We start from the raw sequence: 27,810 nt of genomic DNA on the forward strand, positions 1-27,810 counted from the left end.
GCAGAGTTGGGAACGGTCTCTTGGCTGGTCTCCCTAGGGCTTGGGTGCACTTACCCACAAAAGGATGGATATCCCCTCCCTCTACATCAAGCCCACTTTACCTCACTAGAGTTCCACTAGAACTCATTACCCCACTAGGGGCTTAGTTAGCAAAGCTACTGTGGGTCAGATGGAGGTCAGTTTGTGAGGGCCTCTGGGCAGAGCGCCCAGCATGCCAGGACACTGCCAAGTGCCTGGTCAGCAGCAGTCAGGGTGGGCATGACCCTCAGGCCGGGATAGCTGGGAGGGGTCCATGTTTGAGGCATCTCGGGGCTGGGACTGCTGTAGGGTGGCCTGATCATCTCCTGGCCTCCTAGACTGATGTTGGAGTAATACACAGCTACTGCACTAGTGGGGGTGTGCACAGGATGCCTGTCACCATGTGTGCGACCCTCAGGCTTCCATATCCCTAACCTTAGGAGGAGCCAGTCCACAGTGAGGAACCCTCCTGACCAGGCCTGATCTTGGGTTGTGGGCATAGCAAAGCTGTCCCTGGCCACATCTTTCCTAGAGTAAGCAGGGAAGTTGAGATTCTCTATGGCAGGGGGAACTGATGTCACAGAAACTAAAGGGATCTGGAGCAAGACTGAGATGGCCATCTCTAGGCCCCACAGCTGACATGACTCCCACCTGCCTAGTACTTTTAGCATCCCTGTTCCCACTGGGACTTCAGCCCAGTACTGTCCTGATGCCAGTTTAGGTGTTTGCTGTCCCATGAGAATCCCTCGTTTCAAAAAGTCTTTCCCACCACCTAGCAAAATTTCTCTTTTGTCACAAGAATATAGGAAAGACTAAGCTCTGAAAACAGCTACTGCTTGTGCTGGGGTCTGTCTGACAACCCTTAACTAACTCTTCCAGACCAGGGCCTGTTCTGTGGGTAGTCAGATCTCAATCCCTAACCATTAGGCTTCCCCATCTCCTCTCCTTAGCTTTGTATCCTGGGAGGCTGCACTGGGGGCCACCTTTGTCCCTCAGAGGCTCTCTGACTACAGCAGGGGGGCGCACCTCAAAGGGGCTTTGTGTCACCACAAAGAGGCTCTGTCCCTCTAGAGAAGCCTGAGTGTTGCCATGGTAATAGAGGGGCCTGGCAGAAGGGGTCCCACCATCTGAGGTGGGGGAGGACATTGCAGGCCAACAGCACAGTCTGCAGGGCTGGCAGCCAACACAGTGACTGCTGCACCTGCCCAGCTGAGGCCTGTATCTTGCAAGACACTGTCCTTGACAGAACCCCATAAGTACTGCTAGGGATGAGTGGGCCTCCCAAACTCCTGAGAACCTCCTGAGTACCTTAAAGGTACTTTGATCCTCATGTCTACCCCAAAATGCAGGGGCAAGCTTGGCTCTGTGTCTCTTGCTCCCTGTCTCCTTAAAATGTAAAGCCACTGGCATGTAGCAGTCAGGGAAGGAAAGCAGTGGATGCAATGGCTGCCCCCTTCACTGCATCCAGTGATGGGCTCTTAGTAGTTCAGCAACATCTCTAACCAAATGGAGAATGACTCCATTCCCGTCTTAGGCGTGTTAGACATCTGTGAGAGGACACATCCTGGGGGAGCTACCTGCTCATGGACTTTAGTCCTCATAGTCCTCGTAGTCCTTGGTGACAGCTCCTTGCTTCCTTAAGAGACACTTTCAGAGCCTGCAAAGGTAGCACCATTGGCTGTAGCCGATGTCTGCGGCAGACACAGATGGGGTATCAGGGACTGCCCTGAGTGGGAGATAACTATCTTCTATGTCCCCTAAGTCCTATGGAGAGATGAGTTTCATGGAACACGGAGGCTTGAAGGGAACCAAACGGAGAACAGGTGTCTGCCCCCAGGGAAATGTTGAGCCCAGGCTCTAGCAGCCTTCTACAAAAGAGGACACAGCTCCTGGAATACTGATCTGCCCACCTGCCTAGCGGTCCCCAAAAGTCGCCTTGAGTCCCCTGGCTCCTTGGCCACAGCAGCATCCTGTTCTTGATTAGAGCCCCAGCATCTCAGGGTCAACCCTACCATAACCCCTAATCTCCCTGGGTCTCTCAGAAGCCCTTTGGTCTGGGCGTGATCAGTTTCCTTGACCCTGGACAGCCCTTGGCCTAAGATGCCTCACTACTGTGAGGAAGGAACCCACTGAGGGTCCCCTTACACCTGAGATCGTTCTCTGAGGTCAGAACACCACAGGCACACCCTAGGAGACAGAAGTCCCTGAAGAATGTCTCCCCACCCCCACCCCAACCGGAGTCTTTGCCAGAATGGTCTGCCTCTTTTGTGGGAAATCTAATTTCCAGGCTGTATCTGATTCCAGGCTGCCTGAAAACCAGCTGCTTCCTGAGGCAGCAGACACATCCCTCGCCACCCCCCGCCCCCCAGCAGACTGGGAGTCTCCAGTGTCTGGTGGGAAAGATGGCTGCCTCTCCCTTTCTCAGAGTTTATACCCTTAACTCTGCTTCTCAGATGTGGAAAACTGAAACTGGGGACTCCAGTACCAGGACACCTCAGCTACAGCTGTGACCCCAGGAGTGGATCCTTAGAGTTTTCTGTGCCTACGTGTGTGCAGAGTCATTCCCACGCCTCTAGCTTGAGGTCTTCAGACGTGTCACCTGTGTGTGTCATTTTATCCACTTCCAGCTGGTTTTGTTTTTTTATTTTCTGTTTTAACTTATTTATGTAAGAGCACCTTAAAGTATGGCACATCTTTAATCTCAGGAGGCAGAGGCAGGTGGATCTCTGAATTCTAGGCCAACCTGATCTAAAGGTAGAGTTCCAGGATAGCCAGGACGACCACAGAGAAACCCTGTTTCGAAAAGACAAAAAGCCGTGACTGTACCTGGTATTGATTGTATTGTTAGTTGTACAGTGCAACCGTAGACAGCCACATCCGTCAACACAGATGGCTCCTGCCGGCAGGGTCTGTACAGTTGTCGCATTTTCTGTGCGATGACTCCATACATGGGGAGGGGAAAGGAAAAACAAAAAGTATAAGAATACCTCAATGAATTAAAAATATTATTTACTGTTGAATGTTTCAAAATACTTAATTCCAACAGGACAGTTCTCTTTTGAAGCTCTGACTCTGTCCCCTACTACCTCATGTTTTTGAAATGCGTGTCTCACCGTGTTGCCCAGCCTGGCCTTGAGCTCCTAGGCCCCCAGTTTTCAACCTGACCTCTTTGGGGGTTGACTGACCCTTCCACAGGAGTCACATGTCAGATATCCTACCTATAAGATATTTACAGTATGATCCATAACAGTAGTCAGATTACAGTTATGTGTAGCAATGAAATAACTTTCTGGTTGGGGTCACCACAACATCAGGAACTGTATTAAAGGGTCACAGCATTAGGAAGGTTGAGAACCACTGTCCAAGGCTTAGACGATTCTCCTACCTGTTTCTTGGGTAGGTAGGAATACAGGGATATGTCACTACATTCGGCTTCCTTCCACTGTCTGCGGAAATGATTGAGGCACAAAGTAGAGAGGCAAGGGGGAGCTGGTGGCCCTGCACCCCCTGCCTCAGCGCCCGTGCTCAGCCTGCGCCCTGCACCCGCCCTGCTCCGCCCCTCCCTCGCCCCGCACCCCGCCCTGTGCACCCCGCCCTGCATCCTACCCTGCGCCTCACCCCAGCCTCTCTGCTGTGCTGAAGGCTCGGTGCGCACTTGAAGCTCCTGCTGTTGCATCACCTGAGATGCTTGCCGCACGTGTTGCTCAGTCTGTCACTTTTCAAAATGACCACACTGTGTAGTTTGCTTGTTTTCAATGTACAGAAATGTTTTCTTTCTCACAAAATCCTGCTGGTGCATCTTTATGCTTCTGTGGAGAGGCCAAGAGCAGCTATTTCCTATCCCAGCACCCTTGACCCTGTACCTCCTGCCACAGACGCTGTGCTCCCTCCCGACCTGGCCTCGGTGCAGACATGCTTTGTGAAACTCGCGCTCCAGACCCCCTCTGATTTGTCCCCAGTCTGGGCACAGTGCCTGTCCTTTTGAGCTTGGCTAGAAGCCATTCCCAGGGTTCTGGGTACCATCTGACCTCAATGAGGACGACAAGATAAAGATGGAGTTCTCCCAAGGCTTGGCCATCCATATATAGGAGGCATGTTTCCTGTGCTGCACAGCTGAGGACATAAGACCAGAGCTGCTCCCAGGATGCCCCCCGGGCAGAAGATGGGCCTGGCACTTCTGGGCCTGCATTCGGCTCCTGCCAGCTACTTCCTGGTGCCGTGTCCGTTTCCTGCTTGAGATGGGCAGAGTGTGGAGTATGGGTCAGAAGGAGGTGTAACTGTGTCTTCCTGACCTCTGATAGGTGACTGGCAGGTCTCAGGCCTGGAGCCAGGCCCCCTTCCGCCCCCTACTGACCCTTATGAAATTCCTCTAATTCCTCAACCCTAATTGAACTTGGCCCTGTAATTTGCTTTTCCAGGCCAGGCCTCTGGCTGTGCTCTTCCGAGGAGGAATGTCTGGGTCAGCAGGAAGGCAGAAAATGCTGCTTTAGGTTTCAGGGATGGAGTCATCCTCCATCTCAGTCCCTCCGACAGTGCCCATCACTCTTTCCATAGAGCGAGCGAGGCCTCTCTCTGCCGCAGAATACACAGCTACCAGGCATCCTCTCCCCATGGCTGTGAGACCTGTATTCTTCTACCTGTCATTTAAATTCCCATCTCTCTGTTCTCCTTCACCCCTGCCTCTGTAGGCCTGGCTGACCTTGAACTCTGTACTCAGACGGAACAGGCTAACGGGTCTGCCCGCCTCTGCCTCCAGAGTGCTGGGACCGTGTCCCACCCAGCGCTCCATTTCCATCCTCCCCAGCCGTCCTTCTGTCTGCCTTCAGTCCCATTCACCCATCTGCCTGCCCACCTGCCCATCCTCCCGTTGACCCCTTGTGAGCTCACACAGCCATCTTCGCTCTCTTGGCACACACCGGTTCTGTGGCCCAGTATTACCGTACCTCTTCCTTCCAGCCTCCTCCTGTCTCATCTCATTCTGCTCTCGTCTCTCAGTAGTCTATCCACTCCCTCACCCACCATGCGTCTCCCAGTCTGTCCATCCACAGTCAGTCCCAGTTGCCACTCTCTTACTCATTCGAGTACGCACCCACCCACCCACCCATTACCACATCGGCCCATAGGGTGCTACCATCTCCACTCACCCGCTCATCTCTCCACCACCCACCGGTCCCGCCCACCACCGCTGTCTTCCTGTCTGTGATCTACACTTTCTCTAGTCTCCATTTGTGCCCTGTTGCCTGGATCAGCTAACTTGTGCACAGGGTTTCTGCTCTAGGCCTCTCCCAGCCCATGTGGGGCACAGGAACACAGGAACAAGGACTCCAACCCTGACATTGTCAATAACTGCCTGCTGTGTCTGCGACTGTCACTCTCAGTTCTTGGATTTGCTTTAAATCCTGCCAACCAACCGTGTGTGTGCGTGTGTGTGTGTGTGCGCGTGTGTGTGTGTGTGCGTGTGAGAACAAGCGTGTGTACATGTGTTGTACAAATGTATAAGTGTGCGTATGCCACAGTTCACATATGGAGGTCAGAGGACAACTTTGAACATTAGTCCTTGCCTGCCATCTTGTTGGAGACAAGGGTTACTGCTGTATACACCAGGCTAGCTGTATACACCAGGCTAACTAGCATTGGAGCTTCCAAAGGCTCTCCTGGCTGGCTGCTACCTCCTGGTAGGGAAGGCTGGGATTACAGCCTCTGTGCCACCGTGTCTCATTTTCACGTGGATTCTTGGGACCGGCATTTAGGTCATTGGGTGTACAAGTACTTTACCCACTGAGCCATCTTCCTGTTGTCTTGAGACAGAGTTTCAGTGTGCAGTGCTGACTGTCCTTGAACTATGGAGAGCAGGCTGGCTTGCCTTGAGTTTGTGATTCTCGTCCTACCTGTGCCTCTTGAGCACTGAGATTGCATGTGTGCCACCAAGCCTGGCAACACTCTTCCTTTGCTGTTGAGTTTTTCAAATGTAATCTCAGTCCTGACTTCCAGCTCCCTCTTCCAGGTTCCTGGGTTTCTCTGGCATCTCTGGTATCAGTTCACATAGACGGGAGCCTTCATTATTCTATTTCCTTGCACATTTAATAAGAAGATGCAGCTGGTTGCTGGGACCCGGATGGGATGTTGTATGGAGCAGTGGTGCTAGGTGCTAGGTGAAAGGCCATCATCTGAGGCCCACAACATCACACCTGCCTGGATGTTCCTGAGGTAATCCCAGGGATTCAGCAGAAGCATATTTGTGCCCACCCCTACCCTTCTATAAAAAAATAAGTATCTTTGATGATTTGTTCTTCAAAAAATCATTTTTTTTTTTTTTTTTTTTTTTTTCATGACAACAAATATTTACTGGTTTTGTTTGGTTGTTTTTGTTTTTTTCAAGACAGGGTCTCACTATGTAGTTCTAGCTGTCCTAGAACTCACTCTGTAGAACATGTTGGCCTCAAACTCACAAATATCTGCCTGCCTCTGCCTCCCAAGTGTGTGTGACTATGCCCAGTTTTACAATTCTTTTAATATAAAAAATAGCATTTTGAGTTACTATGCAAACAAAGCTGCCCTGAGCTGGGCATGGTGGCACATACCCTTAATCCTAGCACTCAGAAAGCAGAAGCAGGCAGATCTCTAGGAGTTTGTGAGGTCAGCCTGGTCTATATAGTAAGAGAGTTCCTGGCTAGAGGTATAAAGTGAGACTCTCAAAAAATCCAAAAACAAACAAAGGAACCATTGTCTCTTGGTGTTCTGGGCCTGAGTCACCCATATCTCATCTCCTCTGATCAACCTAGATGGGTACCCACACTTTGGAGTCAGTACCCCATCTAAGAGCAGACGGGTACACACAGTTTGGGAAGATGGTTTGCTCTCCTATGGAGCTGCCAAGACTTTACCTCCCCACAATCTAGCTAGTGTTCAGGATGTCCCCTGGGAAACTCAACAGTCCTGTTGCTCTGAGTTAGCCGAATTGGGTAATAGAAGGGCCAATGTGGGGTTTGGCCACTTCTCATTGTAGCCTCAGAGTTCCAGGCCCCCAGCCAGCCCCAGCTCGAGCCAGCGAACCTCCTTCAGAGCTGTGGCATGTTTGAGGTGGCGGGTCTGGGAAGCTATCTCCAGGCTGCAGCCCAGGTTTGCTTATGCCAGAGAGGGTTTGTTGTGGTAGATATTTCATCTCGACAGGGGCTTTCTACCCTGCCTTAGATCATTCAGTTCCAGGATAAAAGACACAAAACTTTTATATTTATAGGAAGCCTTATCATAGAGCTGGGCAGACATCAACCCGCTGTGGCTCTCGTGTCTACTTCCCTGTAAATAACTCCGAGGTATGACACGCCATGTTCCCCCTGGGCTGCTCTTACTCCATCTGGCCAGCCCTCATGGCCAGTTCTCAGGATGCTTCACCCCATGGGGTCTTCCCCCCTCTTCTCTCCTGCCTCAGACGCCAAGCCTGGGAACTGAAACTCCGTCTACCCTTCTTCTGAGGAGCAAGGTTATATAGCCTGTCTTGTCTTGGTGCTCTTGAGGGTCTCTTTGCCCCTGAGGGCAACCAGACATTGGGGGCCAGTATTTAGCATTACGATACATAGCAACAGATTTAACCTTGTCAGGGGTTAGAGGGCACGGGGTGAAATCAGAGGTAAAGCAGGATTTCTCCATCTTTACACAGAGGGAAGGAAGCTAACTGTTGTCCACAAGACCAATAGCTGTCTGTCCGGTCACCTGGCCTGGCGGTTCTAAAGCTCAGCTTAGATGGGCTGATGCTTCCAGAAAGATAATCAGACTCCATGATCCACCTCAGCCCTTCCTAGGGTAAGCTTCCCTCCAGGGCGGGACCCTCTTCAAGGCTCAGCCCTGATCCTCATCAAGCTTCCTGTCAACGCCTAGGTTGGTGTGTGTGTGTGTGTGTGTTGGGGGGGTAGTGCCCCTGCTGTGACTACACCTTTTCTTTCTGTGTTGCCATGGTGTCCAGAGAGCCCAATCTGCACCTCTCTTCCTACCTCTTTCCCTAGTGGTGTCCACCACCTCTCCCAACAGAAGTTTGACTAATTTTATAGGTTATGGTCAACTAATGACAGTTCCTCTGCCCACACCAGTGTTTCTGCAAGGTCACATTGGCAGCTTTATTTGTGTGACAGGTGCAGAGGAAGTGAACAGCTGTGGGGGCCAGCACTCACTTCTTGCCTTCACTGGGCCTCACTTCCCCCAGCTGTCTTGCCAAGGGGACTGTGCTTCTTCTGTAGGTGTCACCCAGTACATGCGTGATATTCCCATGCAAGGGCCTTCCTTCTCTAAGCTCAGACACTATCTTGGGGCAGGGGTGAGTGGTCCAGCAGTCTGCTTCCGTGGGCTGGTGTGGAACCAGCCGGGAGCAGGTCCCAAGCAACCCTGGGCTTCAGGCCACATACTGAGTGTGGTGTATGTTTGTACCCCTCCCGCAGCCAAGAGCCTGCATCTGAGTTCTGCATACTTGGATCATTTTTGTTGTTCATGAAAAACAAACACACTGGTCAGCCAGAGAATGAATGGCAAGGAAAATGCTGGCGTATCACTGCAAACACCAAGCCCCCTCTCTCCAATCCCCTGGGGCCCTGGGGCTCAAGGGATAGCACTGAGCTAGTGTGTGGGCAAGCCTGAGCCTCCCTAAAGGCTGGACCTCAGAAGCTCGGGAACTCCCTGTAGGTCAGGCCTGCCATGCACAGGCCAGGTTTAAGCAGGGAGTATAATGTAACTCTGCCAGGACCTCAGCTGGATTTTATTCAGTCCTGAGAAGCAGAAAGCAGCCCTGCCCTGGGTGGAGTGGCTGTGACTCCTGGAGTCACAGTGGACCAGTGGAGGCTGAACTCTCGGTCCAACAGTCGGTCTTTCCAGGAGCTCCAGGAACGCTCCTCACCTGCCAGCCTTGGTGCCCTGTGCTTGTAGTAGAACAGCCTCTCATGACCTGCCTGCTGGCTGCCTGACTTGGCCATACCAGCCTTGTGGCTGCTGCTGGACCCTCACCCTCTGTGTGTATCTGTTGGACAGGATTGAGGTGGTCCCAGGAGACTGGAATCAGCTGGCAGAATCGGGTAACCAGAAGCCTGAAAGATAGAGTATTTATCACATCAACCCTCCCCCTCTTCCCACCAGGCTCTGAGAAACCCATGGTCTATGGCTCAGCTGCGCTTGGCAGGAAGCAGAGAGCCCGGGTCAGAGGCCTAGCTTCACGGGGAGGGAGTTGCCTGCTTCCGGCCAGCTTCAGATTAATGGCTTTTAATTTAGAATTTAATCAATGCAGCTTCCCTCCAGAGAGCTGGATGCTCTGGCCTGGGAGAGAGTCCTGTGATCTGTGAGTAGGGTGGCAGGGGGCCCAGGATGGCTTCACCAGGTTGACGCCCCACCCTACCCTGAGCTTGTTCTGTTTTGCCTGCAGGCTGCTGGCACCCTGGTCATGGAGGACTGCAATGTGCATTCGGCCGCCAGCATTCTGGCCTCGGTGAAAGAACAGGAGGCCCGATTCGAGCGGCTGACACGGGCACTAGAGCAAGAACGGCGCCACGTCGCCCTGCAGCTGGAGCGTGCCCAGCAGCCTGGCATGAGCAGTGGTGGTATGGTGGGCAGTGGGCAGCCCCTGCCAATGGCCTGGCAGCAGCTGGTTCTGCAGGTAATAGTCTTGGGGAGGGTAAAGACAGCTAAGCATGGAAACAGTTGAGGTCTTGGTGGATCAAAGCTAGCATGAAGTGGCTTGTAGGTCTGCTGGGGCCTGGGGGGAAGGAAAGGAAAGTAGATCCCAAGGGGGCCATAAGCCCCATTTGTCTATGCCAGGCACAGAAGGAAGAAAAGAACAGGACATGCCTGACTTTTAGAATCTCGCTCTCTCCATTGAGTGAGCCCTCAGGACTCAGGTAGCTGGATTGGATTTGTTTGGGGGCAGTTCTTTAAGTGTTTTGTTCAAGCAAGCAGGATCCTACCATCTGCCTGCATCTCAGTGACCTAGAAGCATCAGTCTCTCATCTCTCGTTGTCCATGGCCCCAGGCGGGAAGCTCTGTTCCATAGGTAGGGCCGGAGGATGCTCAAGTGGATGTGTCTTGGCCCTTCCCTACACCCTCATGACGCAGGGAGGTCCCAGAATGAGGAAATCCAGAGGTTGGGGTCTGCTGTGATTATCAAGGATCCCTTTATGTCTGAAGCTCGCCCAGTTACCAGCAGGAAGAAGGGACTCCTCACCACCCAGAATAGATGCTTGCCCTGTGTGTGTCCCCTGAGCTCCCCAGGGAACGGCTGGAGAACCCTCAGTTTCCCGTGCTCAGCCCCTGCATTCTTTTTTTTTTTTTTTTTTTCCCGGAGCTGGGGACCGAACCCAGGGCCTTTTGCTTCCTAGGCAAGCGCTCTACCACTGAGCTAAATCCCCAACCCCCAGCCCCTGCATTCTTAAACTTGGCAGCAGCCCTTTCATGCTGGCACCTGCAGTCTCGGCCCTTTTCTGGACCTGCATCCTAGGGAACTGTGCCTAACATGTACTGGTAGAGACTGTAGAAACCCTGACCTGTTTTAGCCAGAGAGGGAGGGAGGAGCTGGGCACACGAGATTCATGGACTAGCTGCCTGTGCGAGGCTCAGGGACAGGTCGGGACTGCCCCCGGCTGTCCTTGTCTGATGGCTCACAGATAAGGGTCCCTCTATCTACTCAGTCTACTCACCTAAAACGTATTCAGAGCTGAAGATCACATTTCCAGGAGACCCCAGGCCCAGTAGGGAGTCAGGTTTTCTCCTTTCCTCCTCTTCTTCACCCGCCTTCTCTTCGACACCCACCCCCCCTTTACTCCCCTCGAGACAAGGTTTTACTGTGTTGCCCTGGCTAGCCTCAAGCTCACAGGAGATCTGTCTGGCTCTGCTTCCTAACCGCTGGGACTAAAGGCATGCCCCACTACATCCAGCTGAAGAGCCCTTTTCCAACTATGTTTTCAACCGAGTGTTTTCTGAGAGGCAGGAGAGTGAATTAGGACTGAGGGGAGTGGGCCTGGCAGAGTGGGCCACATCCATGAGGGCCTGCTGAGTCAGACCCTAGGTCTTCCATGTAAGCTCTGGGGATTGCAGCTCTAATAGCCTGTGTCTAGCACACAGGAGGCCCTGGCACATAAAACCAAACCCAACCACAGGGTGAGGTCTGTCCTGCTGACCTTCCCTAATCTTCTACAGGAAGTAGATCAGCTCAGCTGGGTCACAGGGAATCAGTGGTGGTCACTGCCCCTTAGGCTGTTGCTCAGGCAGCAGAATACTCAGTGCAGTCCTCCCAAGGGTAGAGCAGGCTCTGTTCTCCATCTCACTGACAAGCAGTACGGGAAGGCAGAGGGCGCCCTCAGGGTCCCTGCCCTGGCGGGAAGATGTTCCCATAGCCTGGAGCTGCTGACCTCAGACAGTGTCTTCTCCTTGCCCACTCTTGGCTTTCTCGGTTCTAGCCAGATCTGGTAGGCTAATGGGCACACGAGGAGGCTCAGGCTGGCCAAGCCATTACCTCAGTGTTGAGTCTTTGTGTATTAATCCCAACAAGAGGTGTCTTGGAGCCTTCCTCTGAGGCACAGGGTCAGCACAGGTAGTCGAGCGCTTGGGGTGGTTGCAGGGCAGGGAGCTGCAGCCTGCAGCCTGGGAGCTAGGGTCCAAGGTTACTGAAGACTTGTTCACTGGCCTGTTCCAGTCCTGGCTGCCTGCCTTTCATGTTCTGGCAGGATGAAGACACTTGCCTTAGATGGGGGAAACACACTACTACGACCTGGTTGTCAGGTTACTGGACTTGTCTCCAGCTTAGCCAAGTGGCTGGGGTGCTAACAGTTGGAAAATCTGGTCCGCTTTCCCTCAAAACAGTGTGTTCTGTTAATTGACCAGGGTGGCCATGAAGGGAGGATGAAGGAGATCAGAAGTCAGAGAGTTCTGGTCTGAGTAAGGAAACTGAGGCCAGTGGGCACTTAGCATGCATGAGCATGCTTGAACACGCTAGCTGTACAGCCTCTGCTAGTGGCACATCGTGGAGGCAAGGTGGGGCCTGAGGGCAGGTTTGACTTTTCAGATTGGGGTGAGGAGAAACCCACAGGAGGCAGGAAACCAAGCCTGGGCCCCTTCCTTGGAGGACCCACTGAGCTTCCCTGGGCTGGCCTCAGTTCTACTCTCTCAAAACCTATTTTCATATATATAATACCGGAGTCATTAGCATGCTCTATAGTGTGGAAGGCGGGAAAAAAAAAAGGCCATACTCTCTGCTTCCCCTCCCTGTACTTGTTTTCTCCAGCAGTCAAACTCCCCAGGTGTGGCTGTTGGAAGGCATAGGGTGCATCGAGATACATCTTGCTGGCTCAGATCCCACAGCCCATCTGTCTTTTCCCAATAGACTCAAGGCATGGAGAACAGGGTATAAGCCAGTTCTGTTTCCAGGGCTTTGGACAAGAGCCCCATTCCAGAGGGAGCAACTCCAGACTTGGCTTTTTGGCTTGTTTGATACACGGTAATGGCCTTCAAAAGGCGAAACAATACTGACTTGTGTCCTGATGGGGAACCCAAGACATAAGCTGGGGGCCCTGTGGGATTATGCACTAAAGTCCCCACTTAAGCTCTGCGGTGACCTTCACTTGGAGACCCATGTGGAGTGAGGCCCTTGCAGCTTGACCATACCAGAACTATGTCTTAAAAGCAAAATGACTCACAGGATAAGTAGCTTGGGTCAGGTCTACTCTGTGGGACCTCAATTTACACAACTGTAGAGGTGGATAGGCATATACACATTCACTGGAGGTAGATTGAGACCTGAGAAGGAATGATTGCCCAAGTCTCTTGGTGTGTGTGGGTTGGGGATGGGGTTGCCAACCCTAGGGCAGGATGCTAGGAGCCAAGACCTGGGGCTGGCAGCCTGTCAGGCCTAGCTGCAGAGTCCCGCCCCAGCCTGTGGGGGGCGGAGCCTTGCCCGCCCCGCCTGGGCGCGCCCCTCCCGATTGGCTGCTGGTCTTGGTCGCTGCCAGGTCCGCCTGCACGGGAGGGAGTCAGTAGAGCTGGAGCGGCCGAAGCGCCCGCGGAGTGCGGTCCAGCTGCCGCCCCCGCCGGCTTGCAGCTTCCCAGCTTCGGTCCAATGCCGGCCGAACTCAGACAGGTTGGAAAGAACTCGGTCCCGCGGGGGTCGGGGGCGGTGTCCTGAGGCCCTGGCCTACCCGGGAAGACCCGCTTTTGTTTCGGCGAGCAGCCAGCCCTCCGCAGCTATTGTCTGCTCTGGAGCCCGCTGCGCTGACCCTCAGGGCAGGAGCGGTGGAGGTGGCGGGAGTGAGCCAGCTGCCCTGCGCGGAGGGGGCGTGTGCGAGCCCCATGTGCCTCGGTACCTTAGGGGCTAGAACCCCCGCATGGGGGCTCAAGCCGGGCGACCCTGCACTGGAATCGAGGGTGACTCGGAAAGGGTGCACCCCTTCGTCTGTGGGACAGGTGGCGGGGGAGGGGGAAAAGGCGGGGCACTGAGCCTTCTTAATGGCCCCTCCCCAAAGAGCGAGGCCCGCCCGTTGAAGGAAACTGGCCTAGGCCTCTTGCTCCCTGGGGGCTCTCTCAGCTCCCCTCCATTCCCCTTCCGCTTGCTTCCGACTACACTCTAGGGACCAGTGGAGCAGCTTCTGGAGATTTAATGGAAACCCTTTCTGCCGCGGCATTGCACGTGAGGGGAGGGCGAGGGAGGAGCAGAGCCCGGTACTGCCCACGTGTGGTGGCAGGAGGGGTTTGCTCGGAGTCCAGGCTGTATGTGGTCCAGTACTGGTGAGCGGCAGGTGTGCTGCTACATGTACTGTGTTCAGAGGGAGTGGGGTTTGATAAGCAGTGAGACTGAAGCTCTGTATGGAGCAGGACTGCCTAAAGGACACCTGGTGGTAGGAGGGAGGTCGTGGATTTGTCAATGTGATGAGTTCAGGCTTAAGGGAAGCTGGGAGTGGTGACACTTGCTCCCCTTCCCAGTGTGTTCAGCCCACAACACGACCCTTGGCCTTTTAGCCACTGTCAGGGGCCACACCCTGGCAGACTTACTGCTCCTGTGGGCTGTGGAAGGGTCGTGCAGAGACTGGGCATAAAGGAGGTGGTATTTTGTGGTGACCCAGGGCCTGCCTGGTGGGAGATATCAGCCTGACTTGTCCTACCCTGCCCAGGAGGGCCATGCTGGAGTTCAGAACTCTATCCATCTGGTAGTAGCCACTCTGTGCCCTCTGGGGACCTGGCCCCCGGAGGTGTGGGCTCCAAGTATGCACCTGACTTCACTGTATGGTTGATGTATACCAGCAGGAACTGCGTAGGGTGGGGCATGAAGACCTGTGGTCTGTTCTGCATGACACAGACTATAGATGTTGTCTATAAAGTGCATGAGCTGCTCTATCCTGGCACATCTTGGCTTTCTCTCCATAGTCCTTGCATTGGGAATGCGGGTGGGATGGGTTCCCTTTCCAGCACGAAGGGAACTGAGTCCCCACAGGTTTGTGTTCAGTTCAGCACTATGCTTGTAGGGCTCCTCAGGGAGAGGGTACCTGGGTAGGTCAAACCCCAGACCTGCGCAGCAACCACTCCCATTAGGCCTGATAGCTCTGAAGTGTGGAGGATGATTTTGGCCTCTTTTAGAGGAGAAAGGATGAGGCTGGAGCCAAGGAGGGAGCGACAGTGCATAGTTGGCACACAGTGTGTTGCACAGGACTCTGACAATATATTCAAAGGTGCCCATGTCTGGTACAGAGAGGAGCAACCCAGAATCCACTGTCAGGCTGTGCTACAAGTAAGGGGACTAGATAGGCTGGTAGGTGGGTTGTGAAACATGGAGACACTCCACAAGCCGACACTCACTGTTCGTATGGGTGGCTGGTTGTTAGCCCACCGTTTTACAGACCCACTGCAAAAAAATTCCAGAAGCTGGGTTCCGGGCTGGCCTTGTGCTTCTTGCCACCGAAGGTCTCAGTTTTCCCATCTGTACAGGCACTCAGGACCCAGTAGTGGAGAGATGACTGGAGTCAGTGGCTACTTCCCGTGTGTTGAAAGCACACATAAGGACTAGAGCCAATAAAAGTCCTGACAGGTAATGGGAGCCAGGGTGTGTTAGAGAACAGGGGACATAATGCACTTGGGGTACTGTCAGATCTCATAAATCAGTGACTGGGAGCTCATGTATGTGCACGTGCCCATTTGAGGGGTTAGAGACATGAGTCTAGAGCCCTTTCAGTGTGTATGCCCAGGCATGTGTAGCTGGCCTGACTTCCCCAGGAGCATGGCTGACTTACACTCCTGCCTGCCGGGGTGAGGTCATTGACTGCTTTTAGCTTCCTGAGGTCATCTGCTAGCAGAGACTCTGAGAAGTTCAGGATCTCTCAGTCCATACATTAGTGGGTGACTACCATAGGTGGCCACCCTTTGCTGGAGATCCTGACTCTCCGGATTACCACAGTTGCCGGGTGTCTCATGTTCTGCACAGCCCAGGGTCTGTGATTCACAACGTCCTAGATCCTGCTTTGCTTTACCACCTATGGAGGGAGTAGGGCAGGGCTCGCCTCTGAATGTTTAATGTATGTAGATGCATGCAAATCTACAAAGGAGCCCTGTCCCCTGGCAGAATGTCCTAAGCAACTTGTCCTCTCGGCCTTGCTCCTCCCCCTCCTTCTTAGCTAGGAATGCCGCTCCTATTTCCCCTCCCCACCCCCAAGAAACCCCTGTTGAGCTTCACAGAGTCCAGCAGTGAGAGCTGCAGCCTGACACTCAGGCACCAAATAGAGAGGGAGCAGCAGCGCAGGCCTCTGCTCAGTCCGTGTCCTTGGAGAAGTGCCCAGGTCACCCAGTCTGGCATCTTTCCAGGTGTCCCCACATTGGGCCCCATCTATTTCCCTTTCCCAGGGAACAGGGTCTTCTCTCCCTGGACAGGCCCAGACATTCTTCTCATCTGTAGCCTAGGAAAGGGACCAAGCCCTGCCCGCAGAGGTGTGGCAAAGCTCACTGATTCCCTGTTAGATGCATTCCTGAAATATCCCTGCTAGGAGCTGTGCAGTTCTAGCACACCTCTTCTCCATCCAGGCCTTAGCTCTGTCACTTATAAAGTCACCTCTCAAGTCTCCAAAGGCCCTGAGAGAGGGAGAGGTATGCTCTGGGCCTCTACTGTTCTGTTACCAGGGCCGGGGGGATGTCCTACCATGCTATGCTAGTGATATACTTGTACTCATAAACTTGTCTCTGTCAGGGGCCAGGTGCTCCCGAGTACAGGAGCTAGCTTACTGTCCCTGTGATCTCTGCAGGAAGGCCTGTGGTGAGGAGGCTTCCTGCTTATTAGCAGAGTGCCCAGGCCAGGGAAGGGCATTGTGGCTCTGTAGCTGGGGAGATGTAGTATGAACTACTAGGCTTCCTTGGGCCTTGGGCTCGGAGGCACAACCTACTGCCAGCCTAGCCATGGTTACAAAGGAATGTGTCCCCTCCAACCCGCCCACTGTAGCTTGAGTTCCAACCCCTGCTCAGGCCAGATGCCAACCCTGAGATGCTGACAGGGTAAGGGCCTGGGCCCAGGGCAGACTGGCTCTCAGGTCTGTGTGCCACTCTGCATGGCAGGAACTGGCCTGTCTTCTTGGAATTGGCTTCCACATTGGCTAGTCTGACTAATACACAAGCGGGCCTCAGTCCATAACTGTCTTGTCCAGAATTCCCCCACCATGCCTCTCTGCAGGGTGGTAGTAAGGTAGTAAGTAGGCATCCATATATCTAGTGTCTGATATGATACACGGTCTCCATGTCCCAAGAGCCTCTGGGCCAGAAGGAGCAAGGATATCTTAGCACCGTTGACTGGTGCCTGTTGACTTTAGAAGGTGGGTATCTCAGACCTGCGAGGACTCCTGGATGATCTTGGTACAGGATTGTATAAACTGCTGAAACTGACTCTAAGACTGGGCCATTTGGTTCACAGAGTAGGGTGGGGAGGACGGTCAACGTGAGGAGGCAAGTGATGTCAGTGAAACATCCCGCAGGACCTTCTTGCTTCCCCTTTGTGCCTAGAAAAGCATGTGGCAGAGCCATTGAAGCTCAGGGAGGCCACCCTGGCTTAGGGCACTGTCTCCATCTCTAGAACCAACAAGCCCACGTACCATTTTCTTGTCCACAAGGACAGTCTGCCAGGTGCCTTTGGGTCCAGATGGACTTGCCTTGTGCCTCAGTTTGGGGGACTGGTAACCCCTGGTCAGCAGGCATACAAGGCAGAGTGAATTCTGTATGGATCTTGACCTCTGACACCCTTCTTCTCCCTCTAGGAACAGAGCCCGGGTAGCCAGGCATCGCTGGCCACGATGCCAGAGGCCCCTGAGGTGCTGGAGGAGACAGTGACTGTGGAGGAAGACCCTGGCACCCCCACCTCTCATGTATCCATTGTCACATCAGAAGACGGTACAACCCGGCGGACTGAGACTAAGGTATGGCTGGACCCAGGCAAGGAGAGAGTAGCTTGGGCAAGCATAGCTTCTGTGGAACGGGCGTGTGAGCTGGCCCAGGAACCACTGTTTGGATGGGGAATTGAGGCCACCCTGGCATTGTCTTGGTCTCTAGAGCCACCAAACCCATTTGCTACTTTCTTGTCCATCAGGTCACTAAGACAGTCAAGACTGTGACCACAAGGACAGTCCGCCAGGTGCCTTTGGGTCCAGATGGACTCCCCTTGCTAGATGGCGGCCCTCCTCTTGGCTCTTTTGCTGATGGGCCCCTGGACCGGCACTACGTCCTGCGTGGTGGTGGCCCAGCAGCCACACTCTCCCGAGCCTACCTCAGCAGTGGAGGTGGCTTTCCCGATGGCCCCGAGCCCCGTGATATTCCAAGCTATGGCAGCTTGTCCAGAGGGCTTGGGGTACGGCCACCACGTACTGGCCTGCTGGGCCCGGGACCTGGTGATGGCTGTTTCACACTCCCTGGCCGCCGAGAAGCCTTCCCCATGGGCTCAGAATCTGGACCACCAAGTGGCCGCTCTCTGCCTGAGCATTTCCAAGCCGAGCCATACGGCCTGGAGGATGACACGAGGAGCCTGGCTGCAGATGATGAGGGCGGCCCCGACCTGGAGCCTGACTACAGCACAGCCACACGGAGAAGACCCGAGTACGGGCGGGGCCTCCGTGCCAGGTAAGCACCTGTCGCTTGCGGCTGCCTCTTCTGGGAATTCTCTCTTCCATCCTGCAGGTACAGAGCCTCCCACAGGTCTCCAGGCTGTGTTTCAGTTTGAATTGCCTCTGGTTCTTCTCAAGGACGACATCAAGAACTGGCCTGGGAAGATAGGCGTGCACCTGGTGACACAGGTTCTAAGGACTCCAATGGTTCTGCTCTGATAGCCAGCCAGCTGGCCACGAGGACCCGGGCATCAGATGTTTGCACTGTGACTCTGCAGTTTCTGTGCCTCCGTGTCCCCCATGCGCCCTGGTCCTTCTGGTTAAGGCCCTTGATCCTGCCCTTTATACTGTTCGTTTATATCTGTAGCATGAAAACATGACCACAGCCCAAGTCTAGAGTTTGTCATATGACTGGGCAAATTATGTTACCTTCCTGGCCTTAGTCCCCCCTTTCCTGGGAAGTGTGAGAGTTCACAAGGTCACTGAGAGCCAAAACGTGTCCTTGTCAGATGGTCTAATTGGAGTGGCCATGCACAGGGGGGATATTCTACCCTTACACTGGTATAGTCAGCTGCTATCACAGAAAGGACGTGGGAGGCCTGCCCTGTCCCTGACAGATGCCACACTGACATTAAGTCACGGTTAATAACACTGTTCAGGAGCGAACTTCCTGACGTGGGCTGTAATCTTGACCTTGCAGCAGCACTGGCTAGTATGGCCGGGATCTCTTGGTGTCCACCCCTTTTGGGGCTGATGGAGGATGCTGTCAGTCCCCCTTGGCAGGGAATTCCTAGAGCCCTGGACAAGATGTGGAGGGGCAGGGCTGGCAGGTACTGTGGAGGTGTTGGCAGGATCTGTTCATCCACAGGGCCTTGGAAGACACCGCAGATGACACTGGTGAGCTGGTAGAAGAGCGGCCCCCGTTCCCAGCCGCAACAGCCCCTCTAGCCCAGCCTGAGAGGGGCAGCCTGGGCAGCTTGGACCGAGTAGTGCGGCGCTCACCCTCAGTAGACAGCACCCGCAAGGAGCCGCGCTGGAGGGACCCTGAGCTGCCCGAGGTGCTGGCCATGCTGCGGCACCCCGTGGACCCTGTGAAAGCCAACGCCGCAGCCTACCTGCAGCACCTCTGCTTTGAGAACGAGGGCATCAAGCGTCGGGTGCGGCAGCTGCGTGGGCTGCCCCTACTCGTGGCGTTACTAGATCACCCTCGGGCTGAGGTGCGCCGCCGGGCCTGCGGGGCACTGCGCAACCTCTCCTATGGCCGCGATGCCGACAACAAGGCTGCCATCCGGGACTGCGGGGGCGTGCCAGCCCTGGTGCGCCTGCTGCGGGCTGCCCGTGACAATGAGGTCCGTGAGCTGGTCACTGGTGAGTGGGCCCTGTCCATGGCTGACATGAACGTGGCTCAGCCCGAAGTTGGGAAAACAGGAGTGTAGTAGGCCCATGTGCTGGGATGGGTCCCCAACTCTCTCAACCGTGAAGTTGCTGGCACCAGACCCTGCCTCCCTGGTTCCTAACCTGTGCAAATGCCGGGGTAGAGCTTGTGCCTTGGAGAACTTGGGAGCCACAGGACGGTCTCTCCATGGTCCTGTGGTCTCAGGAGCATTTGCCAGTCCATCTACTCGAGTAGCAGGGAATGGATGGGATAAACTATCACTGGTCACACCTCTCCTATAACTTTTTCTTGTTAGCAGAAAGCTCCTACTAAGTGCTGCCTATACACCTTGCTGTATGGGGTCCAGAACCTCTTACAGCTTTCAGTGCTCCTTATGTGAACTGAGTGTCACTCAGTGGAAGTGCTTGCCTAACATGTGCAAAGGCCCTAGGTGCCATCTTTGGGACAACTTCCCAACCCCGACCTCACCCCCCCACCCCTCACAAAAACAGTAGCAGTTATGCTAGCTTCGGGTGCTGGCTGGAAGACAAGGACGTAAAACAGAAGCAGATCCTAAGTGTCATCCCTGGGGAGGCCGAGGCAGTGGGTCATGGCCAACATTATTGACTAGAGGCACATTACAGGCACACTCTGGAACCTGTCATCCTACGAGCCCCTGAAGATGGTCATCATTGACCACGGCTTACAGACTCTGACCCATGAGGTCATCGTGCCCCATTCTGGCTGGGAGCGAGAGCCTAATGAAGACTCGAAGCCCCGGGATGCCGAGTGGACGACAGTCTTTAAGAACACATCAGGCTGCCTGAGGTGTGGGCAGGGGCGGGGCATAGGCCGTGTCTGCAGGGTGGCAGGAGCTGCCATGTTTCTATCCCAGTTTATCCAAAGTTAAGGAGTTCTCGAGCCACTTCCCAAGTCTCTGGGATTTCCAGTGGAGCTCTGTTCATACCCACACACAGAATCCTGTATCCCTGAGATCCTGCCTGTCCGTCAGTTTTGTACCATCGTATCATAGATTCTGGCCTCTTGGGGCCCATCTCCATCCTGTTCCAATTCAGCTGGGAGCAGGGGGAGCTGCTTCCTCCCCAACAGATACAAGACTAAAAGCTCCACTGCCCGGGACAGACCATCACCTTCACTGCGGTCCAGCAGGGCCTGCTGTAGGATAAAAGTTCCTCTGACCTGTTGGGCTGGGGAATTTAGTGGGACAAAAATGGGAGAGGGGTCACTGGTAGTCCTGCTCCCTCCCACCCAGGAACGTGAGCTCAGATGGTGCAGAGGCCCGGCGGCGACTTCGTGAGTGCGAAGGGCTGGTGGACGCTCTCCTACATGCCCTGCAGTCAGCTGTGGGCAGGAAGGACACAGATAATAAGGTGGGTGGGGCAGATGGGGACCAGCCTGCCCTCCAAGTTCTCAGAGCCCAAGGGTCACAGGGAGCACCCCAGAATAGCACAGATGAGGAGACGTCATAGCTTTCTAGAACAGCACGCGGTCCCTCATATGGCTCAGGGTCCCTCCTAGCAGTTCTCCCAACTGAGGCTGACCGTGCCGATGGTGTTAAAGCCATGGCTTTACACAAGGGTCTGGGAAGCTCTGCAGCCCCCTTGTCCAGTGTTGCTGCTCAACCAGGCCACCTCTTCCCACAGTCAGTAGAGAACTGCGTGTGCATCATGCGGAACCTGTCCTACCACGTGCACAAGGAAGTTCCAGGGGCTGACAGGTACCAGGAGGTGGAGCCTGGGATCCCAGGCAGTGCTGCAACCTCCCAGCGTCGGAGGAAGGACGACGCCAGCTGCTTTGGTGGCAAGAAAGCGAAAGGTGGGTGGGTGAGGCTGAGATGTGTGTCTTTCCCACCACTTCCAGGGCTCAGGGCTCTCTATGTCCGTGGCAGTGGTCCTGGAGTGCTGAAGTCAGTCCCCGTGGGCATACAGCAAGTGGGAAAGGTGCAGACTCAAGGCCTAGCCTTAGCCCTTTCCTGTGGGCCATGGATGCTAGTCACCTCTGTCTGCTCTGGGGAAGGATTCCGAGGGCCCACAAATGACACCACTTGACTGCCACAGAGCAGACTGGAAAGCACAGCCCTTTCCTTCACCTGGCCAGGTACCCTCAGCACTTGCAGGGTACAGGTTCAGGTACCTGCATCCCCCAGCTGCAGCAGTGGGACAGATGCGCTGCATTCTCTTGTCCTGACCATAAGTGTTCCCTGTGCCTTATGGGTGCTGAGTCCCCAGAGTTCCCGAGTGAGGTTGACAGTCTGCCAGCTTGGCCCTCGCATGGGTGGGAGTAGGAGTCATGGGAGGGTGCTGCTGCTGCTCAGGCTCATCTCCTCTCTCCTGTGCTTCTTCCGGCCGCCCAGAGGAGTGGTTCCATCAAGGTGAGTCCCTGTTCTGCTGTCCAGGTCTGGCAAGTGCTGTCCAGGTCTGGCAAGTGCAGTGGGCAGCAGAGTAACTCTGTTACCTAGGCTCAGGCAGTTATTTCCATGACAACTATGGGACAGCTGGGATGCCTTCCAGTCTTCAGGCCCTGTCCCACCCCCGTCCCCTGGAAGGGCAGCCATCTCCATGACAACTGCATAGCTGTGACAGAGGCTGGAATGTAGCCCTGGGCTGGTGGGGAGGCCCAGGGGCTGCTGCTTACAAAGTCAGAACAAGCTACCAAGCCAGCCCTGGGACAGAGCAAACAGTGGGCAGGGCCTAGAGAGTGACCAACACAGGGACCATCTGCCCCTCTGATGAAATGGGTGATGTGCAGCACAGAAGTACACAGGGTAAGCAGGGCAGGAGCACCAGGTCATCTGCAGTGGCTTGCTGCCTGCTAGAGCTTCCTTAGCTGAAGAAGGGACTGCAAGTACAAACTGGCTGCTGTAGGTTGGTCCACGGTTGGTCCCCAAGGGGAAGTTTTCCCCTTGAATGGGAATTTTAGGCCCAGCCTTGTTGCACTGTGTCTGGCATGCTGCATCACTGTCCCTGATGAGACATGGTTAGGCTGTTCCTCTGCTCCACTGCCACCCCTGTCCTGAGCCAGCCTGACTCCTCTGAGGGACGGTACATCTCTGTCATGGTGTCTTAGTGTCCCCTTTGGGCTCTGAGCAGGAGAGGACTGTACCTGACTCTTGGTACACACTCGTCTGTCATGGACTCTGCTTCTCAATGCGTGCCACCCTTCTGTTCCAGGGAAGAAGGATGCAGAGGCCGACCGGAACTTTGACACATTGGACCTGCCCAAACGAACTGAAGCTGCGAAAGGTGAGTGAATAGAAGCAGAGCTGGGGGGCCAGACCCAGTGCTGGCCATTGAGTAGGCCGGGAAGGCCTGGGGTTGGCCTCAGGTATCCAAACAGACTGATCCATCAGTGGGGCTTCCTAGAGAACGGCCCAGGCTTGGCAACTCCCAGGTTTAGTCGGTGTACAGGTTGTTTCAGGTAAGCTCTTTCATGGTCGCACAGCAAGTGAGAGAGGGGTGCATGTGTTAGAGATACTGTGTTACCAAGCTGTGCTACTTCAAAGGGCCATGACCCAGGGGCCAGGGTGAGAATGGACATCTGCAGCCCAGGGTGGGTCACCCCTGCTGTCTGTTAAGTCTGCTGGGTTTCCAGTATCCACTGACATTGTGCAAGGCACCGAAGACTAGCCTCAGTGAGAGAATGCCCTACTGGGGCCCAACCTGGCCCAGGACTACCAGAAGAACCCAGATGCCCCTAACTGGGGCAGGCTGAAGGCACCTTAGCTCTTACCCATGAGGCCTTGTGCTGGGCACCATCCTTGCTGCCGGGCTGGGCCTCAGTCACTGGGGTGGACGTCGGCTACAGTCTTTTTACTTACTCATAAGGGTGGGGTGGTCCGAATGGGGTAGGTAAACCATGTTTCTAGGGGTGCTGCCCTGGTCACATCCAGGGAAGGTGTGTTCTGTTGCTGAAGTAGCCTAGTGTCCATCTCACTCTACCTTTCTCCTGGACATGCGTTCAGGTGATCCCAATCCCATCTCCACAGGCAGAGTTAAGGGAGACCCTCATCTTCCTGCTTTGCCTCCTGGCTCACCATACGTTTGCCTGTCTGAATGGGGACATTAATTGATGTTAAACATGACTTCAGTGTCAGTCCCAGGCAGCTCTCCCTTGCTCCAGAACAATGAATAAGAAGGGAGGTGGGGAAAGGACTTTGACCATGACTCTGGGCTGCCTTGCCCTGTATCTAGGCTTCGAGCTGCTGTACCAGCCGGAGGTGGTGCGACTCTACCTGTCACTCCTTACGGAGAGCCGGAACTTCAACACCCTAGAAGCTGCAGCGGGTGCCCTGCAGAACCTCAGCGCTGGCAACTGGATGGTGAGGAGCCAGGTTGGCAGGGAGGGTGAGACCTGGGCAAGTGGGAGAAGAGCACACAGCATATCCTCAGGGCCGGGAGGCGCTGAGCATTGTGTTGCCGTCGGCGCGGTTGGCGTGGAGCTGTTGCTGTCGGTGCTGTGCAAGGCAGCCCCGCTCTGAGCAGTCGCCATCTCTGCTACCCTCACAGTGGGCCACATATATCCGTGCCACAGTGCGCAAGGAACGTGGGCTGCCAGTGCTGGTGGAACTGCTACAGTCTGAGACCGACAAGGTGGTGCGCGCTGTGGCCATCGCACTGCGCAACCTTTCACTAGACCAGCGGAACAAAGACCTCATCGGTGAGGATGCCGATGGGATTGAGCCAAGGGCTGGGCACTGGAACAGGTCGTGGGAGGAGAGAGTTCGGGGGACCAGATCCCTCCCAGCTGCTAAGCTGTAGGAGCTGAGGTCTTCTCTTCCCAGCCCCTGGGACTCAGCAGAGGTAGTGGCTGGTGATAGCCATTATCTGAATGCCAGTCCTTCCCACAGGGGTCGGGCAGAGGTCTGTCCTGACGTCTGACCCTGCTTCTTAGGGAGCTACGCCATGACAGAGCTGGTTCGGAATGTTCGCAACGCACAGGCTCCTGCCCACCCCAGTGCCCACCTGGAGGAGGATACAGTGGTAGCTGTGCTCAACACCATCCATGAGATTGTGTCCGACAGCCTGGACAATGCTCGCTCCCTCCTGCAGGCCCGTGGTGTGCCTGCACTGGTGGCACTCGTGGCCTCCAGGTGGGTGAGGGCAGGGCCTGCTGAGGGCTGGGTGGTTTGGGGATGGAGGGAGACTGGATGCGCTAGGCCACTGACCCCAGCCCTGGCTGCTGCTGCTGTAGCCAGTCAGTGCGGGAGGCCAAGGCAGCATCACACGTGCTACAGACTGTGTGGAGCTACAAGGAGCTGCGTGGAGCCCTACAGAGGGATGGCTGGACGAAAGCACGTTTCCAGGTACAGCTGCCCCGCCTTCTCTCTCACTTTGCTATGTCTGATTCTGAGCAGGGGTGTCGGGCCTCACCTCTTCCTTGTGTTTTGTGCCTTCTTAGTCTGCCAGCACTGCCAAAGGACCCAAAGGGACACCCAGTTCTGGAGGCTTTGATGACAGCACACTGCCACTGGTGGACAAGAACCTTGGTGAGCACAACAGGGGAGAGGGACAGGAAACTCACCCTGAGGTTTAAGAGTAGCTCCCACCTGCCAGTGCACACGGTAGGTGGGGTAGGGAGACAGGACAGACTCCTGACAGGACACCGAGCACTGTCCTAAGGCAAGCTTGTCTGCCCTGCCCTCCCCATGCCTGCTGAGCACTGTCCTAAGGCGAGCTTGTCTGCCCTGCCCTCCCCATGCCTGCTCGCCGCTCACAGATACCTGCTCATGCCTTGCAGATGGGGAGAAGTCAACTACGCGGGATGTGATCCCCATGGATACCCTTGGTCCAGGTGAGTGCTGATATGTAGGCGCGACCTCGGGCAAGAGGCCCGGGGAGGATCACCTGGTTTCATGGTGTGATCCTGGGCGATGCTGAGAAGGCCTTGCTATGATAAAATGTCAGCTGGAGAAGAGATAGGTGGTCGGTTTGGAGGCGTCAGGACTGGTTGGAGCTGGCACTTAGACCTGAAGTCCCCTGTCCCAGGGCTGAAGGAAGACCACCTATCCTCACGGTGACTTCCCCCCGAATTCCACTTACTCCATGCTCTGTTCTACCCTACAGATGGCTACAGCACAGTTGACCGGAGGGAAAGGAGGACACTGGGCAGCGACTCCATAGGGGACTCCTCTGAGAAGGAGCTACTGAAAGTGAGTGACAAGAAGCAAGTACTCAGGGAGGCTTGATGTCTAGGGCTTGTCGAGAGGACAGCCAGGTAGTACTGAGTATGACGAGGATCTGGGGACATGGCTGGAGTGGCACTCAGTTGCAGGGCCCAGGAAGTAGCTGGGTACATCAATCAGACTTCAGCTGAGGGGTCTGGTGCCTGCACCTGCCGCAAAGGAGTGGACAGGGGCGGCTCTGCCTGGCTACAGGCTGCATAGGCCCAGAGGGTGAGCAAACACATTTGTGCCCTTCTCTTATATGTGTATGGGCAGCCTGTCTACTGTGGTCCCCTGGAAAAGGCAGCATATGCCACCTGTGTGCCAGTATCCTGGCTTCGTGTACCAGCCTCTGTGTGCCACCCCATACTAGTGTGGGCCATAACCAGTCCCAGCTTGGCCTCCTTGTACTGCCCTGGCAGGCCCTCCTCGTACACACCAACCAGCCTAAACCAGCCTAGCCTACCCTTAGTTGCAGTTAACCTGCTTTTTTTTTTTTTCTGCTTCTAACTCCTGTCTGCCCACCTACCATGCACTGCAGCCGGACCTTGGCAGGAAGGCCCCTCCGCCTGGGCCCAGCAGGCCCTCGGTCAGGCTGGTGGACGCCGTGGGTGACGCTAAGCCTCAGCCTGTTGACTCCTGGGTCTAGCTTGCATGCCTGGTACGTTCCTTCCTGTTTGCCTGTCCTTGGACTAGGGCTCCTTGTTCATCTCTGCTTGCTGCATGACTGAGCTGCCCGGGAGGCAGGGCTGGCTCTGGTGTCAAGGGTCTTGGCATGGCCAGTCCTGCAGCCCACGGTTGCCGCTTCTGTGTGGCCTGTCGAGGCAGCTGCCCTGTATGGAGGCCCCAAGTCATCTTGCTACATGTTTCTGGCTCTTAGCTATGGGCTCCAGACTAAAGCAACTGTCTTTGTCTCTCTTTGCAGGGCCCTGGCCCAGCTGTTTGTTCTTAGGGATCACATGGAGGTAGCTGGAAGAGGGCCGTCTGGAGCAGACCCAGTCTTGGAGCCAGGAGCCCCACCCTTCTGTGTTGGGTTGGCCAAGCCTCTTGTCTACCTTGCCCTACCCTCCTCTCTACTCTCCTGATCTAACTCTCCAGGTCCGAGTTAGCTATTTACTGACATGGTGCTGTGTGGTAGGAGAGGAGGTTGGGGGGAGGTCCCCTGCACAGCCACAGAGGAGCAAATACCAGCCTGGAGTGGAGGCCTTGGAGCAGGCAAAGGGACAAGTAGGGGGCCTTGGAAAAGAACTTGGGCTCCCAAGGGTGGCTGGAGGACTACCCTGCATGCCGGCTGGCCACAGTGAGGGCTGCTCCAAGAGTCCAGACAGGGAAGTTTAGGAGGCGGGCCGGTTTGGGGGTGGGAGCAAGCTGTGCTTGTCCCCAGCGCCCCCGTCCTTGGATTCCCGGAACACCTTCCATCTGCAGCACACTCCTCCTAAGCTGCCTGTGGCTGGGGCCTCCCTAGCTGTTGCATCTGCCTAGAACCTCAAGTAACCTCGGGGCCTGACTGCCGGCAGCAGCGGGGGGAACTGCTGTTCAGTGCCTGCTGTTTGTGACTTAAAAATGAAGAAAACTGACAAAATGCATTAAAAACGAAACCAAAATGAGACTGTATCAACAAACATTGAAATTTTTCTAAGAAAATTTAAAGATTAAAAAAGCAGCAAAGAACTGCCTGTCTCCTGCCTCTGCTTACCAGGAAGGCACACCCTGTGCTGGCTGAGCCACCGCTGCCCCCTGGTGGTGACGCAGTTCCCTCAGGTCCCTGAAGTGATGGGCACAGAGCTTGGGCTCTGCCCCTGGCCTGCAGGCACTCTCACCCAGGAGGGGCGCGCTGGCTGGCTGACGGGCATGGGTGCGCTCAGACAAGGTGGAGCTGATCTTTGACCTCTGTGTCTAGTTGAGGAAATGGGCCCTAGTGAGGCCTCCAGGAACCTCTTAAAAGAGGCGGGGGCTAGGGCAGCTCTTTGCTTGGGTTGATGCTTCCTCAGCATCGGGTGCCTGGCAGCCATGCTTCCAGGGTGTGAAGCCGCTTCCTCTTCTGTGAGGTAGAGGCAGGACTGGACAGACTTCCACCCAGAGAGCGGCAGGGACGTCACGGCCCCACGGCCATGTGGCCCCCGTGACTGCTTAGTCAGAGAGAGGTGCAGAGT

The 27,810-nt window shown here is 55.2% G+C and overlaps 1 protein-coding gene and 1 non-coding gene across 2 annotated transcripts in view; both read left to right on the forward strand.

Annotated features, from left to right (window-relative positions):
• The window catches only part of Arvcf (ARVCF delta catenin family member), a 57,188-nt gene extending 29,860 nt beyond the window's left edge, over positions 1-27,328 (forward strand). The window contains exons 3-20 of the mRNA XM_032899918.1: positions 9,419-9,649; positions 17,262-17,420; positions 17,591-18,117; positions 18,970-19,469; positions 20,121-20,304; positions 20,750-20,867; positions 21,141-21,312; positions 21,851-21,868; positions 22,668-22,739; positions 23,688-23,815; positions 24,003-24,153; positions 24,388-24,586; positions 24,688-24,799; positions 24,895-24,982; positions 25,234-25,287; positions 25,560-25,645; positions 26,199-26,318; positions 26,583-27,328. Coding sequence (XP_032755809.1) covers positions 9,437-9,649; positions 17,262-17,420; positions 17,591-18,117; positions 18,970-19,469; positions 20,121-20,304; positions 20,750-20,867; positions 21,141-21,312; positions 21,851-21,868; positions 22,668-22,739; positions 23,688-23,815; positions 24,003-24,153; positions 24,388-24,586; positions 24,688-24,799; positions 24,895-24,982; positions 25,234-25,287; positions 25,560-25,645; positions 26,199-26,306 — 2,889 coding nt within the window. The 5' untranslated portion in view covers positions 9,419-9,436 and the 3' untranslated portion in view covers positions 26,307-26,318; positions 26,583-27,328. The remainder of the gene's footprint in view (positions 1-9,418; positions 9,650-17,261; positions 17,421-17,590; positions 18,118-18,969; positions 19,470-20,120; positions 20,305-20,749; positions 20,868-21,140; positions 21,313-21,850; positions 21,869-22,667; positions 22,740-23,687; positions 23,816-24,002; positions 24,154-24,387; positions 24,587-24,687; positions 24,800-24,894; positions 24,983-25,233; positions 25,288-25,559; positions 25,646-26,198; positions 26,319-26,582) is intronic.
• On the forward strand, positions 2,835-2,969 carry LOC116899907. Its single transcript, XR_004387879.1, has one exon.
• Positions 27,329-27,810: the final 482 nt, after the last annotated feature.

This window comes from Rattus rattus, chromosome 4, assembly GCF_011064425.1.
Source record: "Rattus rattus isolate New Zealand chromosome 4, Rrattus_CSIRO_v1, whole genome shotgun sequence".
In the NCBI taxonomy this organism is placed as follows: domain Eukaryota; kingdom Metazoa; phylum Chordata; class Mammalia; order Rodentia; family Muridae; genus Rattus; species Rattus rattus.